Below are 22,271 nucleotides of genomic sequence, written 5' to 3' on the forward strand. Positions count from 1 at the left end.
TGTCCCTTTCTCCAGGAGGTTCAGGGGAGAGCCATTCGGCTTCTCTTCATAGATTGATAGTGTTTTTGTCCACACTGACAGCTGTCATCAGTCCGCCTTTCCAGCGCTTTCCACTGCCCAGTGGTTGGATCCAAAAGTCCCGGATGTTGGGGGAAAAATTAGGGTGTGATGCTGCTTTCACGGCCCGTCAGACGCGTCGTAATGCCAAGGGTTGTACTCGACTGGGAGAGAGAGAGAGAGCGGTTTTCCACTGAGTGGTAATGAATAGGTCTGGTAACAACATGCTAAGCGACTCTACAGTGTTTGATATTAAGGGGCTGACACCATGGAAATAGTTTAAACAAGTAATGAGGCTAACTGCTGCTATTATTGTTACTATAAATACTCGACTGTAATGCACACTCTATTGCTTCTGTCTGTGCCTTGATTGTTCCCTCCTGATTGATAACATTGTATTTTTTTACTGTCTTTTTATTGTCTGTATTTATTTATAACTTTAAGCCTTGATAACTACAAAGTCTAAGCAATAACTATTAACCAATTTAGCAGCCTCCGTATGAAAACTGTCAAAATAGACCACTAAACTGATCAACTGTTAAAATGACCTGACATTTGGGTTTACACTATTTAATTTTGTTTTTCTGTTTTTTTCCCCTCCTATTAAGTTAATAATGTAACCTCATATGAACTCATCTAAAACCTCTTTTTTTTTGAGTAACCTAATGGTATATTATGATTGAAATTAGGCCCATTCTTTACGTTTAAATTTTCACCTCAGAAAACTTGCCATAGGTATAAATCATATAATACAATTATATTCATTATATACATAATATATTTTGCTACTTCTCCTACCCATAGAGCGCACATCAGTTTTGCATAATTTAATTGCAAGCAATCACAAACAAAATTTATTTTTTTAACACAGGTCGCAAAATTTGGCAAGTTAATCAATTATGTTATCACCCGTTGTATTGTACAACGCTTTAATATTCTATATTGCTGAGCAATTTATATTGTTTATAAAAGATCCATAAACCTTTGACACTAAAGCAAAAGAAGATAGCAAATGCAGTCTGCCTGTCGGCTAATTACGATTTGTCCACAAGAGGGCAGTAGCGGATAATGAATTCTTCTTGGTGGCACACTATATTTAAAGAATTTAGTTACGCCTCATGTAAATGGATATGCTCAAAAATAGAATTGGGATCAACCATCAAAATAAAGCACGTAATCCAGTGTGGACTGCTGGTTACCTCATGGTGTTGTAAAGATTTTTGCTTTTTTACTGTAGTGACGTTGAAACATTTTAAGTAATCTGTTTAATAGAGTATTGCAGTCTGACATTTCTAAATATCATGACAGGATAAAAAAAATTGCTGAATCATTTTGTGTGTATTGCATTTGACACATAAGTCAATATCTATGCGTGCAGCACAGCAGCATATGAAGCAGTACACGCATTACATGCCTCGTCTCTTGTAGATTTTGTTTGTAGTAGTTTAAAGCACCTGTAAGGGGGGTTTTCATAGGAAGGCCTACAGGACCTGCAAGGAAATCCCCTGATTGACACCATAACATAGGTTACATCCAAACAATCACACACAAATACTCACAAACCAACACTTTTGCTGTATTACTCCCCCTCATCATAGTAAGCTAATGACTGTTTTGTCTCTGATCACCCCTCTCTGTTTGCTACCGTGCAGACAGTGTTTACTGGAGTCTTAACCCAAAGACACCATCAGCCAAACTGTCTCCATGCTGCCACTCCTTTTAAACTTTCCATGTTGTCATCATTTTAAGCTCTAATTAACCACTGTTCACAAGTCATAATGATAAAAGATCACATCTAAATTGGCAACTGATGCACAACACTGGATTCAGTCATGCAGCTGCTAATCAAACTGTAATAATAGTAATTACAACTCTCTGGGCTTTTCAGTTGCAGTGCTGCATGAACAGACAGTCGTCATAAAAATATGGGGAAACAATATTCTATGAACATACATAACATTATGAAGTCTTTTTGGGAAACTGATACTGCTGGCTCTGTTCAGACCTGTAACATTGTGTTTTACTGTAACAAGTTAAGAAAATAAACAACCATGTGATTTTGAATTCCAGCTGTCAAAAGCAAAAAAAACTTGTGAATATTATTGGACAAGCGGTAGTGGAGAAAAACAGGAGGCCTGAGGCATCCAGACAGTGCTTAATTGTGTTTGTCTAGTTTTATGGCCCTTTTAACTCATAAACATTTGGCTTGTTTTCCTGGGACAGACAGGCATGTATTCAGCTGTGTCGAGCCTGCAAAGTCTCCACGTCTTTCTCTTCAGTGTCTTTTGTCTTTGTCAATGTTCTCCTCATCTGTTACAGTAATCTTTCCTCTGACAGCGTGTTTTCTGCATGAGCGTGAGGGTGGATTTGTATAATTTTGGATGGCATGCACCACTGGTGGTTGGAAGCGCCTCCCACTGCGCTAACAGGACTGGCTCAATTGTTAACTGGTCTGTCTTTAAGCCTGACTCTCCACAGAAAAAGGAGTAGAAACCATGGAGCCCCAACTTGTAATTACCCCATGGAGGGCAATGCTCCCTCTCTCCATCTCCTCTGGAGACCTTTGAAGATGCCCCATAGGGAGTTGGTTGCAATCAGGACACATGACTCATTGATTACTCCTTTTGGGTCTTCCAGGAACACTGCACAAGGAGTGGACGCAGCAGGGGGAGGGTTGTCCCCCCAGACAGTGCAGATAGGCCGGAAGTGCAGTGCATGGGGAACGGCACGGCCTGAGACTTGGACACAAATTAGATGCTATAAACAATCGGATGTGCATTGTTTTTCTGGTGGTTAGCTCAGTTGGTCTGTTAAACTGGCTATTCATTACGGTCTGGAGTGAGGATCAACAGCCATATGCCAAGGAAGGCTATAAGTCTGCAGGTTTTCATTTCAGGCAAAGTCATTAGTAACGGCGATTAGTACAATGTCAGTCAAGCAGAGGAGCAACTAATCAGTGAATGCACCTGGTTCAGTCTTGGGTTAAAATGAAACCCACATAGTACAAAAATATGCAATTTCTACTGTATATGTTCTACATGAACATATAATATCTGTGCATTTTGTCTTATGCGATTATGGCCGGAATGATATACATTTAATCCAAAATTTTTGCAGTATATTTTTGGTGTGCCACTTTTAATACCACATAGTTTAGGCTGTTCTCATTCACTGTTTGTACTTTTGTACCTAGTAATAAACATTTGAAGGGAGAATGCACAACAAATGAAACAGAACTTTTTGCAAGACATCATACAGACCGTAGTATGACGATACATTGCACAATTATGCTGGAAACACTGAGAACATGAAGAAGACAGTTTAGCAAATAAGTTGTTAAAAACGGTCCACTGTACACAAAAATGAGTTCTCATAGCTCTTCGTGGGAAATGGTTGCCTGTCCCTGAAACATATAGTTAGACACAGAATGTTCCACAATTCCACAATTGTTGTATTTCCCCCCTGTAGTTATATGTCCCAAAATAAGGTAGCTGAATGTTTTACACATTTTAAATTACACAAAGATGTCAGAAAAAAAAGAGTTACAGCATGTGATAAGAAAACAAACAATACAACAATCCCTTTTTGTGTGAAACCAACAGCCGGTACAACGTTTTTTATCTCCATAGGAAGACTTGCAATAGATTGTTAGAAGATGCTTCGTTTAGCATTGAGAAAGACATCTCTGGTAAACAGAACGGGTGAAGCAAGTAGACCATAAAAGAGATCATAAAGGATGTCTTTTGATGTTTCTGGACTTGCACTCTGGACACCTGTGGGGTTGAACCCAGTGACTAGCTATCCTATGTGGATATGTTGAGTAGAGGTAATTGGGTCATTACTTGCCAAGAAGCTGAATTAAAGTCCGAGGCGATGCTTAAAATGGTGAAAATAAGTATTAATTGCACTGAGCAGGGAATATAGATTCAATCCATTCTCCCACAATCACCCGTTGTTGTTTTTAAAGAACTTAGAACAAGGTTTGATTACTTTTTTTAGTTTGCAATTGTGTCTCTGACCTCAGCTTCTCCCTCCACAAACCGAAAACAGTTTTGTGTCCATTAACAGACATGAATCATATGGTTTATATTTGTGTTGTATTGTCTTTTTGGCAGTCAAGCGTTGTGGACGCCTTGGTTTTCTCACACAGGTCTGTGGCGGATGCCTACTGCCTTCCCTGGAAGAGCATTCATATTGTGGGGTGTGTCGTTCAGGTCTGTTCAGATGGCAAAACAAGAATCAGAGGAGCGTGGAGCTGCAGACAAGCTAGTACACACACATACACCCAGGTCATTGTTGATGGCCACACTGCAACACTAGTATAGTCTTGGAGTAGCAGCAAAAGCCTGCAGCCGGGAAAGTTCAAAAGCCAAATAAAGAATGCTGTCCACTTAGAGGCTTGTGGAGAGGCACATTGGTCATATTGTGCCTTTATCTTGTCAGCGATGAGGATCTTTTGTGCTGCAGATGACATGTTTAACTATATCCTCTACTTGTTTGTCTCCATTCATATTGTGATTACCAGATGATAACATTTCAAGCATTCAAAGGCCGTGTTTTTGTGTAAAGAGTAGACCATAAATAAGACACCTGACTGTCATGCAGATAGTGTTTGCATGTCTGCGTGTCTTCGTCTGGAAGAAGTGTCTTTGAAGGATTTTAAATTATTAGTATTATTTGAGGTGGCAACCAATTAAAGGTCTATAATTCTTTATTTGCCAACATTTAGCATCCTCAGGCTCTTCTTTGGGGGTATGCTGGGCTTATTTGCCAATTGACATTTGGTGAAAGGGTGTTAGTTGAAAAAAAGCACCTCACACCATGAGGTAGAAGCCTCACGCTGAAACCCATTTCAGACATGTTTTGTTTGTGTGTAAAGAGGACCTCGTTTCACCACTCCCTACTCAGAGCACAACACCCTCTCTCTGAGATGTGTGAAGTGTGTTGCAGCCCGCAACCTTTTCTTAAAACCTTTATATGTAAGTGAATGGATCAATTAGCTGACACCAATTTGCCTATATTCTTCTTCTTCGTTGTTATAATGGAGGTAATTGCATGTTGATATTTGGGACCTGTTGTTTTAGCATTATCATTAGAACAGCATCGGCTGATGACATTACTTACCCTGTAATTACTTTAAGGGGACAATGGGTGAGATTGTGCGGGCCTGGTTAATTTAGTGTTGAACATGCTTGCAAAGTATAAGAAATAGGTCATATATTTCAGTAATACAATTAAATAAAAGCTTTCTTTAGGATATATTTGGCTGATTGAGGCATCGTTGTTTTTGAGCTAAGTTTTTCAATATTCTGCTTCAGAAATTACACTTTTTGGTCAAGTCCAATTTTGGTGTCTGCCTATTTTCTACATATGATGTGGCAAACCTGCATGACACATCTACAGTATGATGGAAAAATATCCATTTTCTTTATTAGTCCATTTTGATGATAATATATTGAAACAAGGTCCTCCATCCCTGCATATACTTACACTGACAGCAAATCATGTTAAATCAGAATTCAGCCAGTTCAGTGGCTTCATGATGTGGCCTGAGGCTAATACAGTTCAATCTCCTCTTACGTCATGCTATGAAGACTCAACAATGCTCAATTTATAATGACTAGGCACTTCTGAGAGTAAAGTGACTCCAATTTGAAGGGCTTGCTTTTCAGTCCACTTTGAACAGTAAAGTAGAAAGCAGGCAAGAGCAGAAAGGCTGAACAACATGATGGGAACGACAGGCCCTGGACAGTGGTGAAGTAATGGGTCTGAATCTAAGCCCCTCATTAGACAACAGACTCATCCAGGGATGAACTCTGCAGGGGGCCGCGATGTCAGATTTGCTATGAGGAAATGGCAGAGCACTAGGAATGTGTAGTGAAGTAAAAGTCAGCTGACTTTCTTTGAACTGAATTTCTTTCTCTCCAGTTCACACTCTTCTCTTTTTCTATCTCATTTGCATTGACATTTATTGTCAATTATGTATACCAATAAATACATTAGGAATAATAATGCATTGTGGAGGTGTCCACAGATTACTTTCTATCGGTTGTAAAATGGTCTGCCTTTCATGAGTTTAATTGAAACAGATGCACCTTTAATAAGCTTCTGCTGCCAAATACCACACAAAACAATCCCCAGATACGTTTTCACTAATCTTATCTGTGATTGTGATGCTTTCAATTGTGTCTAGCAAGCCAACTGGCAGGAATTTTTGGATACATGATACAACCATTTCAAATAAGAGTCAATACAGCCACGCTAGCTAACCGATCTGTGAGACTACTTATGCCCTGTGGCGCCTTGAGTTAAAAGCTAACATCAGCATGCTAACATACTCACGAAGAAAATGCTAACATGCTGATGTTTAGCAGGTGTATTGTTTATTGTTGATGCAAACAACAAAGCCCATAGGGTTCATTCTCTGTCTGTACAAAATGTCACTGCACTTCATCTCATATTCGTTGAGACTAAACAACCAACAGACATTGCCGGCGTCCATTGAGCTACACTGCTAGCTTGGCTACAATTGCTCCAAAATGTCAATTTGGGTTGGTCTTCCCAGCTTGAGCTTGTTTTGTCTTTATCAGGGGTTAAAATGTTGATTAAAGTGCGTAAACAGATGAAATTCATGCCAGTGGAAAATATACCAGTCAGTGTAATACCAGTAATCAAAATTCAAATCCTGTTCTTAATTTTGCAATAATATGATGCTAAACAGACAAACTGAAGACTTTTTCCACCCAGCTTTTACCTGAGAGAAGAATATTTTACTAAAATGGTAATAATCTTTATAAATCTTTGCAGTTGAGAATTTTTTATTTTTTATTTACACAATAAGAGAGAAAATAATATCTTATCTATGATAAGAATTTCTATATTGACTCCCAGTAAAGGTCTTTTCATCAACAAATTAGCAGGCTTGGCCTTTTATTACTCTAAAAACCAAGTCACTTCTTCAATAGCGCTGACGTTAACAACATGTGATTAATGACAATTGTTCCCCTGGCACCATTCCAGCAAATTCAATGGTACATAAAAAATGTACAGTCGCCCATGACTGGTAAATATGTGTGCTTGGTGAGAAGGAACAATGTTCGGGAAGTTTATCTCACACCTGGAAAATCCACTTACACTTCTAGCCCATATATAGCTGTTGGCTATATTAGCTGATGTTAGGCTAAAATAGGTCAGATTACTGTCCTCTCATCGATCCTTCTATAAATACAGCCCGGTTTCCTGGTTTACAAATCCACTTATGGCATAGAGAGAAGTCCTAACCTCTGTGTAAGAATGTTCCAAATGTTGAGTCCAGCCTACTGATGTGATGAGGAGGAAAGGTAACAATGGAGAGCATTAGCATTCTAGCCAGTATGATGGAGAGGTGACATAACAGGTCAGTCCTTGCACACTATTGCCATTTAAGATTAGCTTCTCTTCTCTGCTGTGTATGTTGTTCCTCCAAAGACTTCACTGCTGCCATTGTGGAGACCAGCATCCTGTGCCTCACTGCAGGATTGCCCAAGACGCTTGGTAAACACAGGAAATACAAAGCCCCTAAATACATCCCTACTGTGTTTGGAGGACTGCCATGACAACACACAGTGGATCTCCTGGAGAGCCGGGGTGTTTGTTAGGTGGCTACACACTGAGATATGCCCAAGCAGTGCCCTTCTGTGCAAGAGCGTCCAGCTTCAGCTTATGCACCGTCTGTCACCACCAAAATAAGAAGCCTCTCGCTGCAGGGACACAGTCCATGTGAGACAGGAATCCACACTTGGCTCGCACAGCATGCCTAATTCTGAAGGAATGTCAGGATGATAAAAATCTCAACTAAATGTAAATACCCTAATCTGCTCCACGGACCTTTACACTGGAGTCTTGAGATAAGGCTTGGAGGACTGCTCTGTGTTTTTTTCGACACAGCACATCTGCTCTGGCCTTAACGTTGCATGGCCGGGGAGGATCTCCAGACAGTTTAAGATTACCCCCTCACTCTCCAGAAACAACTGTCAAGACTAATCTGCTCTGCAAGCGCAGGTCATCTGGACGCCAGATCCACACAGAGCCAACATCAAAGCAGGGCCCTTTCTGTATCTACCTCATCCTTCTCTCTCTTGCCATCTCTTTTTTTATTTTGGCTTTAATAGCTTCAATGACCAGAGAGGAGGAAATCCACATCCTGCAGCGGATGTCTTCGCTATCATCGATCTCACTGAGGGAGGATATGCTTTTGGTGCAGATCGTAAAGAACAGTGAAAGAGCTTGGGCATTGATCCAACTAAAGCACACCCAGCACTGATCAATAGAATAGATCCGCTGTGGAGCCATGGGTGTGATGGTGTCAAACTGTACTAAATGGGGGCCGACGGCTGCTGGAGAGCAGCCTGACAGGAGCCTCTGAGGTCTGTGTCCCCCAGTCTGTCATCTTTAGTCTTGTTTATTTAATGATTATGGCATTTGTTAAGTGGCGCCATGAGGTAGCGTGACTGTATAATCCTCGCTGAGACCATATTGTGCAGAGTTCCCACGGAAAGTACTTGTAATTGTTGGTTTGTACTGAGAGCAACACACTACCTTAGCATAAAGATAACCACCAATATACTGTTAGAAATTAGCACCTGGAAAAATAGAGCGGCTTTTAGTTGCAGTTTACTTAATATGTTCGAAATGCTGCTTTTATCAAAACCATATAACACACAGTTTCTATTAATAGACCTGTCATGTAGCCATTGATTCTATCAATTAACCTCTTTTCTGGGAACTGTGGAGACAGCCAAGGCCTATCATTGCCAACTGAGCATATGCTTAACTAAAGTAAGATAAGAGTTTCAACAGTGCTTTGATGTCAAAACCTGACCTCATCATTATACGGGTAAAACACACTCTATTTTGCAAAATAATCATCTTGTGATTTATGTGAACCTCATCTGCTTCTATTTTAATGTAAGACCTGTGACAAAGAGAAAACAAAAAGGAGGGTTTCAGTTGCAGTCCGTTTCTGAGATCTTGAAATCCTCCGTCCTTCATGTGCAAATCCCTCAACAAACTGGCCTAGAGTCTCACCCTGGGTTGTCCAGTTCAAAGGAACTCCGGGGTCAAACCTGCCAGGTCATCCTCCCTCAAAGTGACAGAGTTTACCCCCAAACTAGCCCCCTTCTCTCTAAAAACACATGTGGCCCCAGATAGACTGTCATCCTTCCTTACACTACAGGCCTGTGGTGATTTACTGCCTCGGTACACACCACATATATAAACATATCATCCACATGCCATCATCCAGGCCTCTGGGGCGCTTTCACAGAGCTGTGGTCCAGATTTGGAAGATATATCCACTTCTCTGGTGGCTGTTAACATGATGAAATATGAGCCATGGCCAGCTTGATTTCTTCAGAAGTCCCTTCATCTTTGCCACTGGAGCAAAATACTAATCTCGGTTTATTTTAGAGCACATTCACTGTCAGGTGTTAATGTTTATCTTAAGAGCCATAAAGGGAAGTTCAGTTGCCACCCTTTTAACATATTTATGCCAGGAAGCCTTGGTGCTAACAGCCAGCAGCAGATAAAGGAAGGCTTGCCATATGTTGCCTTTAGGAACCACTGTGAAAACACACTGTCCACCCTGTCTAAATCAACATCCTAAATGAAGAGAATAGTATGTTGCATTGCTCTTGACTGATAAATCCAATCTTTTTAGGTTTTATTGCAACACCAACCAATTAAAAACAACACAACAGATTGTTTAACCCAGATACCCCACACATAAATCCTTTCTTAATACCTCTTACACCTCACAACCAGATCCATTTCTTGTCTGTAAGCCTTCCCCTTCAACTTTCCCTAATATCCCAGTACAAAGGGTTAAGGCCTGCCCTCCCCCATCCGTTGCTTTTGTGTCATGTTTCAAAGACCCATTCATCAGTATAACATACACAAATGAAAATACCATGCATCATTTCAAACGTTTGCCCTCTTGAGCTTGAAATGATCAAGTTTCATAGACATAGATCTCTAAACATTTTGGTGTAAAATGTCCCTCGCTGATAAGGACTTGGTTTGCATGCTTGCCAATATTAATTTATATGTGTCGAAACATGCCCTATGCTTTTATACCAATTATGATGAACTAAACTGGTCCTGGTTAGTCTCATGCTGACAGCTGTTTGAACCTGTCTGTCCTCACTGTGTTTCCTATGGGTTCAGAAAAATGATACTGCATGGAGGATCAGTCTGTTCACCTCATGACCCCTGACCCTTGCGTAGAGATAAGACCTCAGGGTGTCCCTCAATGTGCTTGTGGAGCCGGCTGAAATGACATTTGCCTGCGCTGCAGTTTCGTGTTTGTTTGCTTTCTTTTTGCCTTGACATGCCAAAACAACAAAAAGACAACAGCTGTGAAACAGAGACTAAGATAACAAAACAGGGTAGAAAGGAGATATACTGATCTTCAATTCAAGTCAAGGTGTGTTGAGGAACGAGCCTTATTATCTTCCACAATTTCTCGCTGTTGGATCCTTTCCACAGCACCTGCGAGCTGCGACCTGTCTCAGATGGGGGAGCGCATGCCAACCACTAACTATACCTGGGAGACAAAGGCAAAAAAAAACTACTGACCCCAAGGAAATGCTGCAGTTTGCCCCTAACAAGCTACGTCCCCAGCTGAATACAATTTAATTGGACGGCTTACCATGCACACTGGAAAAAGTGTGTATGTGATTTTTTTTTTCAGAATTTCCACACTCATTATAGATTTTTTTTCCTACATCACAATGAAGCAATTAAAGACGCTGTTTAAAAAAACAAAAAAAACATGGAAGTGAAAGAGGAGGGAAAGGGGCCATAAAACTGTGAGCCTGCCAAACACAAATTAATAGAATATTGATCCTTTCAGACATGCCAGCTGAGCCCCTCTTTTAACTAGAGCACACGCAATAGAAATAAACAAGTAGGAGTCTTTGCCGAAAGTCTAAAACCCTTTTTATAGGTGTTAGACTAGAGTCCATTAGGCTTGGGAAGCCCCAACTTTAAAGTGCTCATTGTGAACACACTCCCAACAGGTTTATGACATCTTGTAGAGGAGTGCAGTCACTCATGAAGGGCAGACAAATATGTTGGAGGTTATACGTAGAGATGGCTAGAAAAGTAAGATAACATGCTTGTGTAGGTTAATGGGTGAAGACAATAAATGCATGCTTTCAACTTAAACAAATGCTATCGATTCTGATGCTCAACTTTTAGGAGGCAAAAGGGAGTCAAAATGCTGATTGGTGGGGGATTTGTTAGCGACCATATGGGAGCAGCAAGTAGGGTGCCGTGGCAGGAGGGAGGTACCTGTTGGGTCCCATGTTCTCCTGTCACTCTGATCTTATCAGGGGGCCCGACCAAGAGGAGGACCAGCTGTCACTCTCCACGCTCTTTTGATGTCCCCCTTCAGAGCTCACACCACTTCAGAGTCGAGGCTTGTTTTTGTTCATAATGAGGACTGGTGGCTTTGTTGGTGAGCCAGTTGACAAGCCCCACTGTAGAAGAAAAAAAAAAATCAAGATAAAGCCAGATAGTTACAGCTCTCAGAGGATATGTGGGGTTGGGGCAGTTCAGTTTAGTAGTTTAGAGCCCGAGGCTTGACAAAAGAGAGGCAGTCCTCTGAGCTGACACAGGACATCCTGCTCATAAAACAGCCAGGACGTCCTTACAGAGACACTGGGACTGATAAAAAGGGGAAACGCCATGTATTCATCTGAAACTTCCTCACAAATGCACTTGCCACTGTTCCTCGTGAGCTCATGTCCTCCTTTGAAAATTGCACACTTCGGGTAGAAGACCAGTGAGCTTCAGGGAGATTGCGGGGTAATTATTTTTGCCTACCCAAGCACGAAAGCTCTCTGTAAGAGATGGCTAGACTGTTTTTATAAAGTTTAAGGCTAAAGTAGCACCAACATGTTTCAGCCAAATAAGAGTCAATTCACACATTTTGAGGATTACCGGATTACTACTGTTATTTTTTTCAGATCCCACTCATTTGTATAATCTTGTGGCTCAACTGTTTTAAATTGTGAGAGCATGTGTGCCTCCTGTTTTCGGCTCTGCTGTGTTATTGGTGAGCACTCATATAAACAACACCAGAGTAACTTTAAGCTATGTACGCGATGCTTTAGGGAGGCAATATCTGTCTGTCTGATGGATGGTCAAACATCTCAGCATATTGGACAAATTGAGATGGTGTTTTGAACCGACATTCCCACTCCCCAGAGGATACCTACTATCACTTAGGTGATCCATTGACATTGATCCTTTGATCCACATCAACAAGTATTGAATGAATGCTGACAGACATTTGTACAAACATTCATTTCCCCCTCAGGGTGGATTGTAATAACTGTAATAACATTGGTGATCCCCTAGAGATCAAAATTCAAACTTGGATAATACTTTGGTTTCAAACCAAATACCTACAAAATTACTCACCCCAGACCCAGCTATGTTGTACTGCTAATAAGCCAATGTTAGCATGGTAACACAGTGACCTAATATGGTGAACATAGCAAACATTATACCTACTAGACATCATCATTTTGGTGTCATTGTGAGCATGTTAGTATGCTAACGTTAGCATTTAGCTCAATTATACCGAGCCATATTAAATGATGTGTTGTTCAGAATAGGAAAGGATTAAAAAAATCAGGTTGCATCATTTATAATAGGACATTCAGTGTGTTGCTATTAAACATCCAATGGGGCTTAAAATGAATAGCACTTTCTTGTATTGGTAACACAGGTTATGTTACAGTGCACTGTAGTCCAATTATCTGTCCCCAAATATTAGATCGTATTGTCAAAGGAACTAACTGATGGTGGCCTCAAAAGCTAGAGCCCAAAGACTTCTTCACTTGCATGCGCAGGGATTTCACTCTGCCTCAGACAATTGCTTGGCAGGAGCGAGCAAATTCACAATGCCCAGTGTCGCTGTGAGTGCGTGCTCCCCATACACTGCGAACTTTTGAACCACCTCTTGACCACAGCTTGAAGAGGGTTGAGACAATGGTTAGTAAACACAGAGGAGTGAATGAAGGGATTAGGCATTAAATGACAGGATGTGCTTAAAGAGGGACAGGTGGTGGTTGAGGAAGGACCAGCTAAGCCTCACAGGAGTGGAACATCATGCGTCTCCCTGTGTCTCTTTCACTCATTTTGCTCATCTTCATGCTCTGTCTCTATTGCTCTCAATCTTTCACACGTGTCTTCCGGTCGCTCATCTCTTCCTGCTCATTTCCTTCCCTTTCTATTGCATCTCGCCGTTCTCTATCTCTATTGTCTTCTTCTGCACAACCAGAGAAGCCTGCTCTTTAACTCAGGCCTCAGACAATTGACATTCATGAGTTTGGACATTCCGGTCCAGCCCCATTCATATGTACAGTAAGCAAAGGGACAAAAGCCACCTCACCCACTTTAGAGCTCATCCCCCGTGCAAAGGGTTGCAGAGGAGCTGGGTAAATCTTAGTTGTTTCACTATAGACTAAGGTACTATATTGTTGGTGTAATTCAACACACGTTGTCATGTCTGACTGAATCAGTCTGGAACTGGATATGTCTTCTTGAGTAGATGTGATTTGGTGCAGATATTTAACATGTCAAGCTAAAGATGATTCTTCTTGCTTCAGAGGAACCCAGGAAAAGCAGGACTTCCTCTGCATTTGTTTCCAGGGGTGCATTGTGGATAGGAGTGGAAAGCTCCTCTTATCGGGGTGGTAATGAGTTTCTGAGCTCCCACTTGTCAACATAGTAAATCCACATCTTACATCCGAGGCCCGACAGCTTCCTGTCTCCAGTTTTCAAGCAACACAGCCTCAAGAACAACCCGTGGAAAATATTTATGACAACAGGGTAAAGTTACACAGACAAGAGTAACTCTCAAGAAACTAAAATGTACAATTAAAGATGTACGGTAGTTACAATTTAAATCCATGTCTGAACAAAATGTCATCACCTCATCCTTTTATTCTATTAAACACTTGAAACACGTGAAATTGGCATAATAAGTTAATTTGTGAGTAATGACCAAACATATGTTTTGTAAAGTTACACTGACCTTTGACTGCCAGCTTATCATCAATCATCTTTGAGTTGAGATGGACGTTTGTGCAAAATTATAATAAATTCACCCAAGACGGTCCCAAGATATCAGTTTCACGAGAAAGGGAAAGACGTGAGATTCCAGTGACCTTGACCATTGACCTCCGAAATCGAATCATCTCATGATTGACTCCAAATGGACATTTGTGCATAATTTGAAGAAATTCGCTCCAGGTGTTCCGAAAATATCGTGTTCATGAGGGTGGACCGGACAGACGGACAACCTGAAAACATAATGCCACAGCTGTCGCTGGTGCAGAGGCATAAAATCTGAGTATTACAAGCCGCTGAAGGCCGATCCCTGATGAAGAGAGAAACTCAGGCAGCTTGATGGGGTATTATGTGTTTTGAGCATGGAGACCGACTGAGAAGGGCTGGTACGTGTTGGGTTTTGGGATTACCTCATGCACACGCAAGAGGACAGCCCCTCCTCCAACTGTGTACCAAGCCAAAGTTTAATTAACGCCTGTCTGCGGCACACCCATTGTTATTGCAACTCCCTTTTCTGCTCTCTCTTTCGTTTGTTTGCAATGTTTTTCTTGTTTTACGGATGTCACATTGTCACAGAGTCGTTAAATCTACTTCTGGATTTGTTTTCAGGATACATTTGGATAATTTCTTTTTCCAGATTACTTTAGAGCTGGAGACCTGAATGAAATGTTTGTCAATCAAAGAAGATGCGTGTCACCAGAGGAAAAGAGGAAAAGAGGAAAAGAGGAAAAGAGGAGCACAGTGGCCTGAGGTGTAACAAGATCAATGCAGCTCAGAGGCATGCATTTGCTGCATTACATCACTGTTTACCTGTCCGGGTACTCAGAGTAGTTTGGCATGACACCTCCACCTACTTATATCTCACTGGACATTGACAAGCATGTATTGCTGCAGGCCGATTTAGAGGGAACGTGTGAGGAGAGCTGGATGTGAGTGTGAAGTCAATAATTAGTTATTTTTAGTTTGCTGGTAAACCACAAACTCTCAGAACCTTCATTGCCTAGATACATCACATTTTACTTTTTCTCTCAAGACTATGGTGTAGAATGAGTATAAAAGTCTAAAAAATAAATACAATCAAACAGTATTCAGCAGGCCATAAAAAGCCATCATGGCTCAGGCTTTGTTATGGTTGAAAGGCCTCAGTTAAGATCTTTTATCAGCAGGTGTGGTGTCAGCTGAAGATGTATGATCCTGATTAGATGCGACTGTTTTCCCATGTGTTCTCCTGTATATGATGTGGAAGTCCGAGCACTTCTGTGTAATAAGATCCCTCGTGACATATGTAGTCCTTTAGTATGACTTGAAAGACATCCATAGGGAGTGTGTTCAGTTACGCCCTCTCTGCGCTCAACTTTATACCCTCTAAGTATCATGACTAAATCTTTATGCAGGTGTGCACTTGTACACCTGCTGTACAGCTTGCTGCTTCCAATGCAACCCCCAGAGGTTTCATTCCCCAGCCGAATTAACTTTATTCATCATCCAATTAAATTTTTTAGTTAAGGTACTGCCTCTGCAAAAAGAAAAATCCTCCAATGTATTTATCTTGCAAAAAACTAACTTTAGCCGGGGCCTAGCAGTGGACAGGTGGGCTCACCTTCTTACAACAGACTCAAACAATGAGTCTAAAGGGAGTAAATGGTGGACACGTCGAATACAAAAAGAGACAAGCCCAGAGACAGAGAGGGTACAAGCAGGCCCCTGACCTCTCTTTTGTGGGGAGATGTGCCCTCAGAGATGCGCCAGCTCTACAGCTGGAAAGGTCAGCAAGCACACAAGGTCAAGCCGACACGGTTCTGCCATACTCAACATCAAAGACAAGTCCAGGGCATGTCATGTTCCTTCTGAGCCGGGTTGAAAACAGCAGCACTAATCCCACCGACAGCTCGCCGTCGCTCTTTTGGCGAGGACAGAGGTCAGCTGGATGTACAAATTCCTAATGAGTTGATTCAATTGTAGCAACTCTCCAAACTAAAAATGCTCTCTTTGATGTGGGGCGGTTGTGCCCTTTAGACCCGTCTTGTGTTTGATGAATAGAGACAAAAATGCTGCTGAATTAACACATGCCCTTTGGTGAGCGCTTACATTCAAAGAGTAATGCCGTTTCTTCTTCGATGGCAAACTGAACAGTTCTAGTGAAAGGAGAGAAGGAATAAATTAAGGATCCATAATGGTCTTTGCCGGGATTAAATCCACAGGGAGCAAAAGTTCAAAGTAACATTTGATAAAATGTTGGTCGGCCCTATAAGCTTCTTAGTTGGGAACTTTAAGGTCAGAGTGGCTTTCTAATGGGAGCAAACTTTATTATGTATGACCACGGGGGAGAGAGTGCCGATTTGTGGAAGGCCAGTCACTCCCCTGCTTACCTTCATGAGTGCCCTTTTGCTCACCTCGTCTTTGAAAGAATTTTAATGGGAAGATACCAAGGCAGATTTTGGAAATGAGATTATTGGGCAACTCTGTGCAGCTGCCCACTGTTAAATCTCCTCATGAGAGCTCAGAAATGAGGAGCCTCTTATCATCGGTCATTCCTTCTAAATCCCGTGCGCCCTTTGCCATACACACCAACTGTTTAAAAACCTCTGAGCTTCTGCTGCCGTCATCTTAAGGTCTGTTTGTGAAAATGTAGGAGTGTGACTGTGTATTTTAGTGCAAGTGTGTTTACTTACATTTAAATGACTGAGACAGATAAGTTTCATCCTCTAATTAAACACGACGGGCGGGGGTGATTGTTGAAGACACAATTTATTAAGCCAACAGCTGGACAGGAAACCAGATAAGGAGCCATTAGTGCTATCTGTGCTAAATTGGTCTGCCTCAGTGGGACGTTTGTAAGGATTAGGTAGAGATTTTTTTTCAAACATGTCTGACAAATTCTCACCAGAAGAAGAAGAAAGACGTTGGCAGATTAAAATGTGCAAACATTGTTTACTCACCGATGAAGAAAAGTAGGGTGCTAATAATACCAAAGCTAGTGCTACCTCAGTAGGCGTATGGACTATAATGCCATTAGCCGTCTAAAAAAAGAAAAACTCAACTATACCAATATATATAAAATGCGTTTATCCTAAGAAGGAAAAATTGATGGTTTTAACCAATGGGCAAAATTAAGAAATTAGAAAATAAACAATTATTTGCAACAAGATATGTAAAAAGATTGGTTTTATTTCTTAGGTACATACAATTATACAACAGAAATGTTCATGAAATTGTCAAATGCAGCTACATGATATGAGAAACCCTAATTACAACATCAATATTTACAAATTAAGTGTAATTGTGTTATGCTTGCGTTTATACAGTGCAGTATTGTGTATAGTTTCATGTTCAATAATTGGAAATTCTTTTAACAAAATAATCAGTGAACAGATAAATTGCTGCTTCTCAGAGATGATTCAGGGTGTTGAGGTCAAAGACCAGGTTTCCAAACCATTTTGAAAGCATTTCCCAGAGCCCTCTGTTTTCCCAACAGTTCCAACTCTGCCCGGGGGGAACTTTGCTACACTAGGGTCATGACCTTCAGGGAGGCCGGCTGGAACCGACGAATCTTCTTCTTCAGGGCTCGGGAAGCTTTGATGCGGCAGGCTGATGGCTCGGGGCGTGGGAGCTGCTGGAGCTGCTGGAGGGGCTGTCCAGCTGTGGTGGGCCCCAGAGCAGCCTCCGCCCACACCAGACCCTTCTCCTCCTGGCCGTCCACCTGGTCCTCCTCGTCCAGGGAGAGGCTGCTGTCAGAGTCCGAGAAGGACTGAACGCTCTGGCTGGACTCGCTATCTCCAAAGCGGTTGGTGGTGTGATCACTCATCTCCCCCTCACTACTTTCAGCAATGGTGGAATGAAACAGTGAGGCACATTCGGCCGAGTACTCGGACTCGCACCTGGGTGGGTAGCGGCTGGAGATGTTGAAGGCCGCTGGAGGGTATCTGGCATTAAGATTGTGGAGGAAAGGGTTGGAGGACTGGAAGGAGCGAGGAGGTCCTATCCACTGGCCTGACTTGGCACTCATACTGCGGACCATCTGCATGCTCCCTGGTGCCTGAACATGACGCTGAACACATGAGGCCTGGAACATCTCCACATCGGACGGCAATTTGGTAGCCCCCTGCCTCCTCTTCCTTTGCTCGACAGGCTGCTCGTACCCAAAGCACTGCAGTCTGCGGCTTTTGCTGGACTTTACGACAGCAGGGATAGGATGTGGCTTAGGCTGGACCTTGTGGGTGTACATGAATCCCGGGCTGCAGTGGCTGGAGTCGGAGCCTGAGCCCTGTCTGCGCTCCTCTGTGTGACAGGTGGTCAATTTCTGGGTAGTTTTTCCTTTCCCTGATCTTCTCGGTTCCCCCTTGATTGCACCACTGGCCTCTCTGGTCCTTTCACCCGAAGAGTAGCCGTGTGGCTGCCTCATTGCTCGAGGCTTCTCACTGCTTTTTCTTCTCAGTTTCACGGCTTTGGTTTTACGGTCTGCATGTCCCACCTTGACCCTCTGAGATCCAGCAGGGACAAATTTGGCATGGACAAACTCAGGGGAAGTTGAGTGAACCTCAAAGCTTTGACTCTCCTCGGTGCTGGAGCTGTGGGCCATCCCCGATCTTTGCCTATAGCCCTTTCTCTCTTGGGGCACGGACTCTGGATGGCCTCTTGCTACTCCTTGTGGTTTATCATTCTTCCTCAGAGATAAAGTGGTGACCTCATCTGCACTGTAATCCCTCATGGTAGCAGGATAGGAGTATCGGTAGGAAACCTCCGGGGCTCTCACTGATGGATTGTGCTTTGCCTTATCAGCTGGCCCTTGGCTTGAGAATGTTGAGCAGTGTCCCTTCTGGTTGCCATCTAGTGGAGTGATGTCTGCGGTCGGGGCTGGAAGAGGCTGCAGCATAGACAAGTCTTTCTGAGACACTTGGGGAAACGTGGTTAAAACCTCGGTGGGCCTCCTGTGATAGTCACCGCGTGTCTGCAGAGTCTCTGTGGCCGTTTCACTCTTGATTTTGCTCAAGCTGCGCAGGAGAAGCTTGTCAATGTAACCGGGGGTCTTGGTCTCATAACCCATTTGTGCCCTTTGGAGGGCGTCAGAAGCGCCCACCGCAAGGGGTCCTTGTCCCACTAGAAGTCCAGATGTGGCTGGGTCTCCCCCATGGGAAAAGATTGGGCTCTGGAGAGCGACAGCGTGCAGGGGGCTCGGGTAGCGGTACACTTCTGTCCCACTGCGGGACACCAGGTTGCTGTGGAACTTGGGGTCCACAGTGGAGGTCCTCAGGTTTGAGCACATAGAGGGTTTCTTTGCATCCACAGATTTGTAGTAGCTTGGTCCTTGAGCCATCATCCTATCAAGATCCCCTAATGAACACAAAATACAGCTTGATTAATCTTTCAAATCACTGCCATTTTTTATTATGCAGAAAAATAAACACATTGTGTTGCCAAGAAACAGCAGTTGCATGGTTCCCATTATGCCACGAGAGAGAGATCTTGAATTAGAGATTGAGAGATTTGGCTACCTGTTGACACAGGTCTTGGCCGAGCCTTTTCGGTGCTCGCTCGGATCCTGCTGCTGCCCAGATGGAGGCCTGTGGCCCGCGGAGGGTTGGTCTGGGTCGAGCTCTCATCGGCAGAGCGCCGGCGGCACACGTCTACTTGTGATGACGGGCCGATGTGGGAATTAGCAGGGCTCATGGGAGAGAGGAGAAGGCTTGTCTGGGAGGATGACAGACACTCGCTGTACACAGAGGTGCAGGAGTTGGACAACGAGCACGAGCCGCCATCGCTGAGCTCATAGAAACCTGAGAGAGCAGGAACAATTTTGCACATTAGTGATGTTCTTGGAGTGTTTACCTTAGCTTCTGATATTTTAATACTTCCTAAACAAATGGAGAGCTAGTGTTTGCCTACATACCTGAACTTGGCCTGCTGTCACTCTCCAGCTGCTCTGTGGAGACCTTGTTCACATCCAGCTTCAATTCGCTAATCTGTTGGTCAAGTTGCTGCAAGTGAGTCTTCAGGCCGACATCCTGTTTCCGAAGACGAGACTGTAAAACAGACACCACATCCCATTTTTTAGCTAGGACAATTTTTCTCAGGAAAAAGACACACAACATGCATACAGTTACTGTACATACTGTTTTCTGTGTAGGTGAAAATCAAAAAGAAACGTCACAATGAAGGTTAGCAGCACTTTAATTTCATTACGACGAGGCCTGTTCAGATAAAAGATGCTCTAATGTACAGCCATCAGAAAAACAAAAGGAGACTCAGCTGTGGCTGATGATTAACCCCAGCAGGACAAGGGGGAGCATAAAAGAAGCAGTGGTGGGTAACTCATTTCTCCCCCACAGCGAGGGCCTGGCCATTGTGTAAACTAATAGAGGAAAGCTTGGGGGTTGGGATGAAAGACTGTTTGCTTTGCAGCTCGGGCTGGGCATTTGCTGTTACAGTGGTTCTTCAGATGAGGACGCCGGGTCATTGCTTGCAAAATGCACGATTTAATTAAAGCCCTATTCTCTTGTAAAAAATCTAATTAGTTTAGTTCTATTGAAACTGTGGCAAAAAAGGAGAGTTCTTGGAAAGTGTTTCTGGACAATTATGTCTATATGTAGATGGTGGTGTCTTTGTAAATATGAGGTGTTGTGAGTCTGCAGCATTTTGCGAGACTGTAAAACCCAATTTAAACCATATGCTGTCCTATACAACTGTGCATCTTTTCAAGCATTTTCTCAATTCTACTAAAAGTCAAGCATGGCACCTTAATCCCTGCCCTTCCTGTGAAGGCTTATATCACCAGCCTGCATGGAAAAAGCTGGTCATGGAAAAAACTCCACACAGCCAGTTGTCTGTAACACTCGAGGGCATCTCATGACTGTCATTCACAGCAAATTAACCACTTTAAAAAAAACACACCACCATTTCTTTCTTATTCTCCCTGGCATTAGTGGTTAATGATTGCGGTATGGACCCCCCCCCCCCCCTGCAGTCTGCACACGCACTGTGTGCGCGCACGTACACAACTCAAGAGTCCTCTTGGTCCTGCGGTGAACCTTGATTTATGACACCTATCCTACTTCCTACCCCCAGCTGAGAGCATGAAAGTGTGTCTGCTAATAATTGAAGGCGGAATGCACATGAGCGTCAGCTGATGGAAAGATTCAAACGAACGATTGTATTCCCACGACAATAAAATAGAAAAAGTAAATGAAGGTTTTAGTCCCATCGTTATAAATATGAACTATAATAAAAAAGGTAAAACAAACATCATGGCTGACACCAAACCACTGCCTGCGCAGTGTGCCCCCGAGAGGTCTTTCAATGATTTTATGGCTGTTGGGCTAAATTGCTTCCTACCAGCTGTTGCTTCAGGGTTGTGAGGGTCGCCTCCAGCCGCTGTTCCTCAGCCCCCATCACGCGGGGACTCTCCGGGCCTGCGTGGACCGCAGTGACCGGCTTCTCGCGGTCCATCCTCAGCGCCCAGCTCACCATGTCGCTCTGCCGGTCCTTCAACAGATGCAGCTCCTGCAGCCCGGCCAGGGCAGCCTGCAGCCTCTCCCCGACCCTGCTGCGGTCCACTCCGGCCGCAGAGCTCATCATCCCCGCACAAGACCCCTTCCTGCTCAGCATGCTGCAGAGCGGCGTCCGGGCATATATCCTGAAACGAGACGCGGTTGAAGAAACGTCCGAGTTCAGACTTCGTTGGTGACTGTCTTGTTGTTGCTGCTGCTGCTGTTGACCTGTTTGCTTTTTAAACGACCTGTTAGAATAAATCTTGAGCTCAGAGGAGCGACTGAGCTCCTCCCACAGACCAAACATCCCTCCTCCCCATTGGCTGGCCACTGAGTCCCAATGAACATCTGGTATTAATCCTCTCCATTCAAGTCCTCACTGGAGCTGCCCAGGCATGTACTAATTAATCCTCATAATGCATGATAGGCATATTAATATGCTATTTACACTATTATTGTGTTATTCTCTCCAGAAGTACTTGAAGCGATTTCAGGGAATGCATAGGCTATGACGTGTGCTCTCAGTATCACTCCCAAAACAATCCAGTCACCTGAAAAACATGCATCTGAGCCATTATGAAGAAGGTAGTCCACACGTTTTGTACAATG

General features: G+C 43.1%; 1 protein-coding gene across 1 annotated transcript; it reads right to left on the bottom strand.

Moving 5' to 3' along the window:
• Positions 1-17,680: 17,680 nt before the first annotated feature.
• dact2 (dishevelled-binding antagonist of beta-catenin 2) lies at positions 17,681-21,783 on the bottom strand (the record flags this gene model as incomplete). Its single annotated transcript, XM_079230075.1, has 4 exons — positions 21,508-21,783; positions 20,066-20,198; positions 19,671-19,952; positions 17,681-19,509 (listed from the first exon to the last, which is right to left on the bottom strand). Exons 1-4 carry the CDS (start codon positions 21,778-21,780, stop codon positions 17,681-17,683), a joined length of 2,517 nt encoding a protein of 838 aa, XP_079086201.1. The 5' UTR covers positions 21,781-21,783.
• Between the last annotated feature and the right edge of the window lie 488 nt (positions 21,784-22,271).

This window comes from Taurulus bubalis (assembly GCF_910589615.1).
Source record: "Taurulus bubalis genome assembly, chromosome: 14".
In the NCBI taxonomy this organism is placed as follows: domain Eukaryota; kingdom Metazoa; phylum Chordata; class Actinopteri; order Perciformes; family Cottidae; genus Taurulus; species Taurulus bubalis.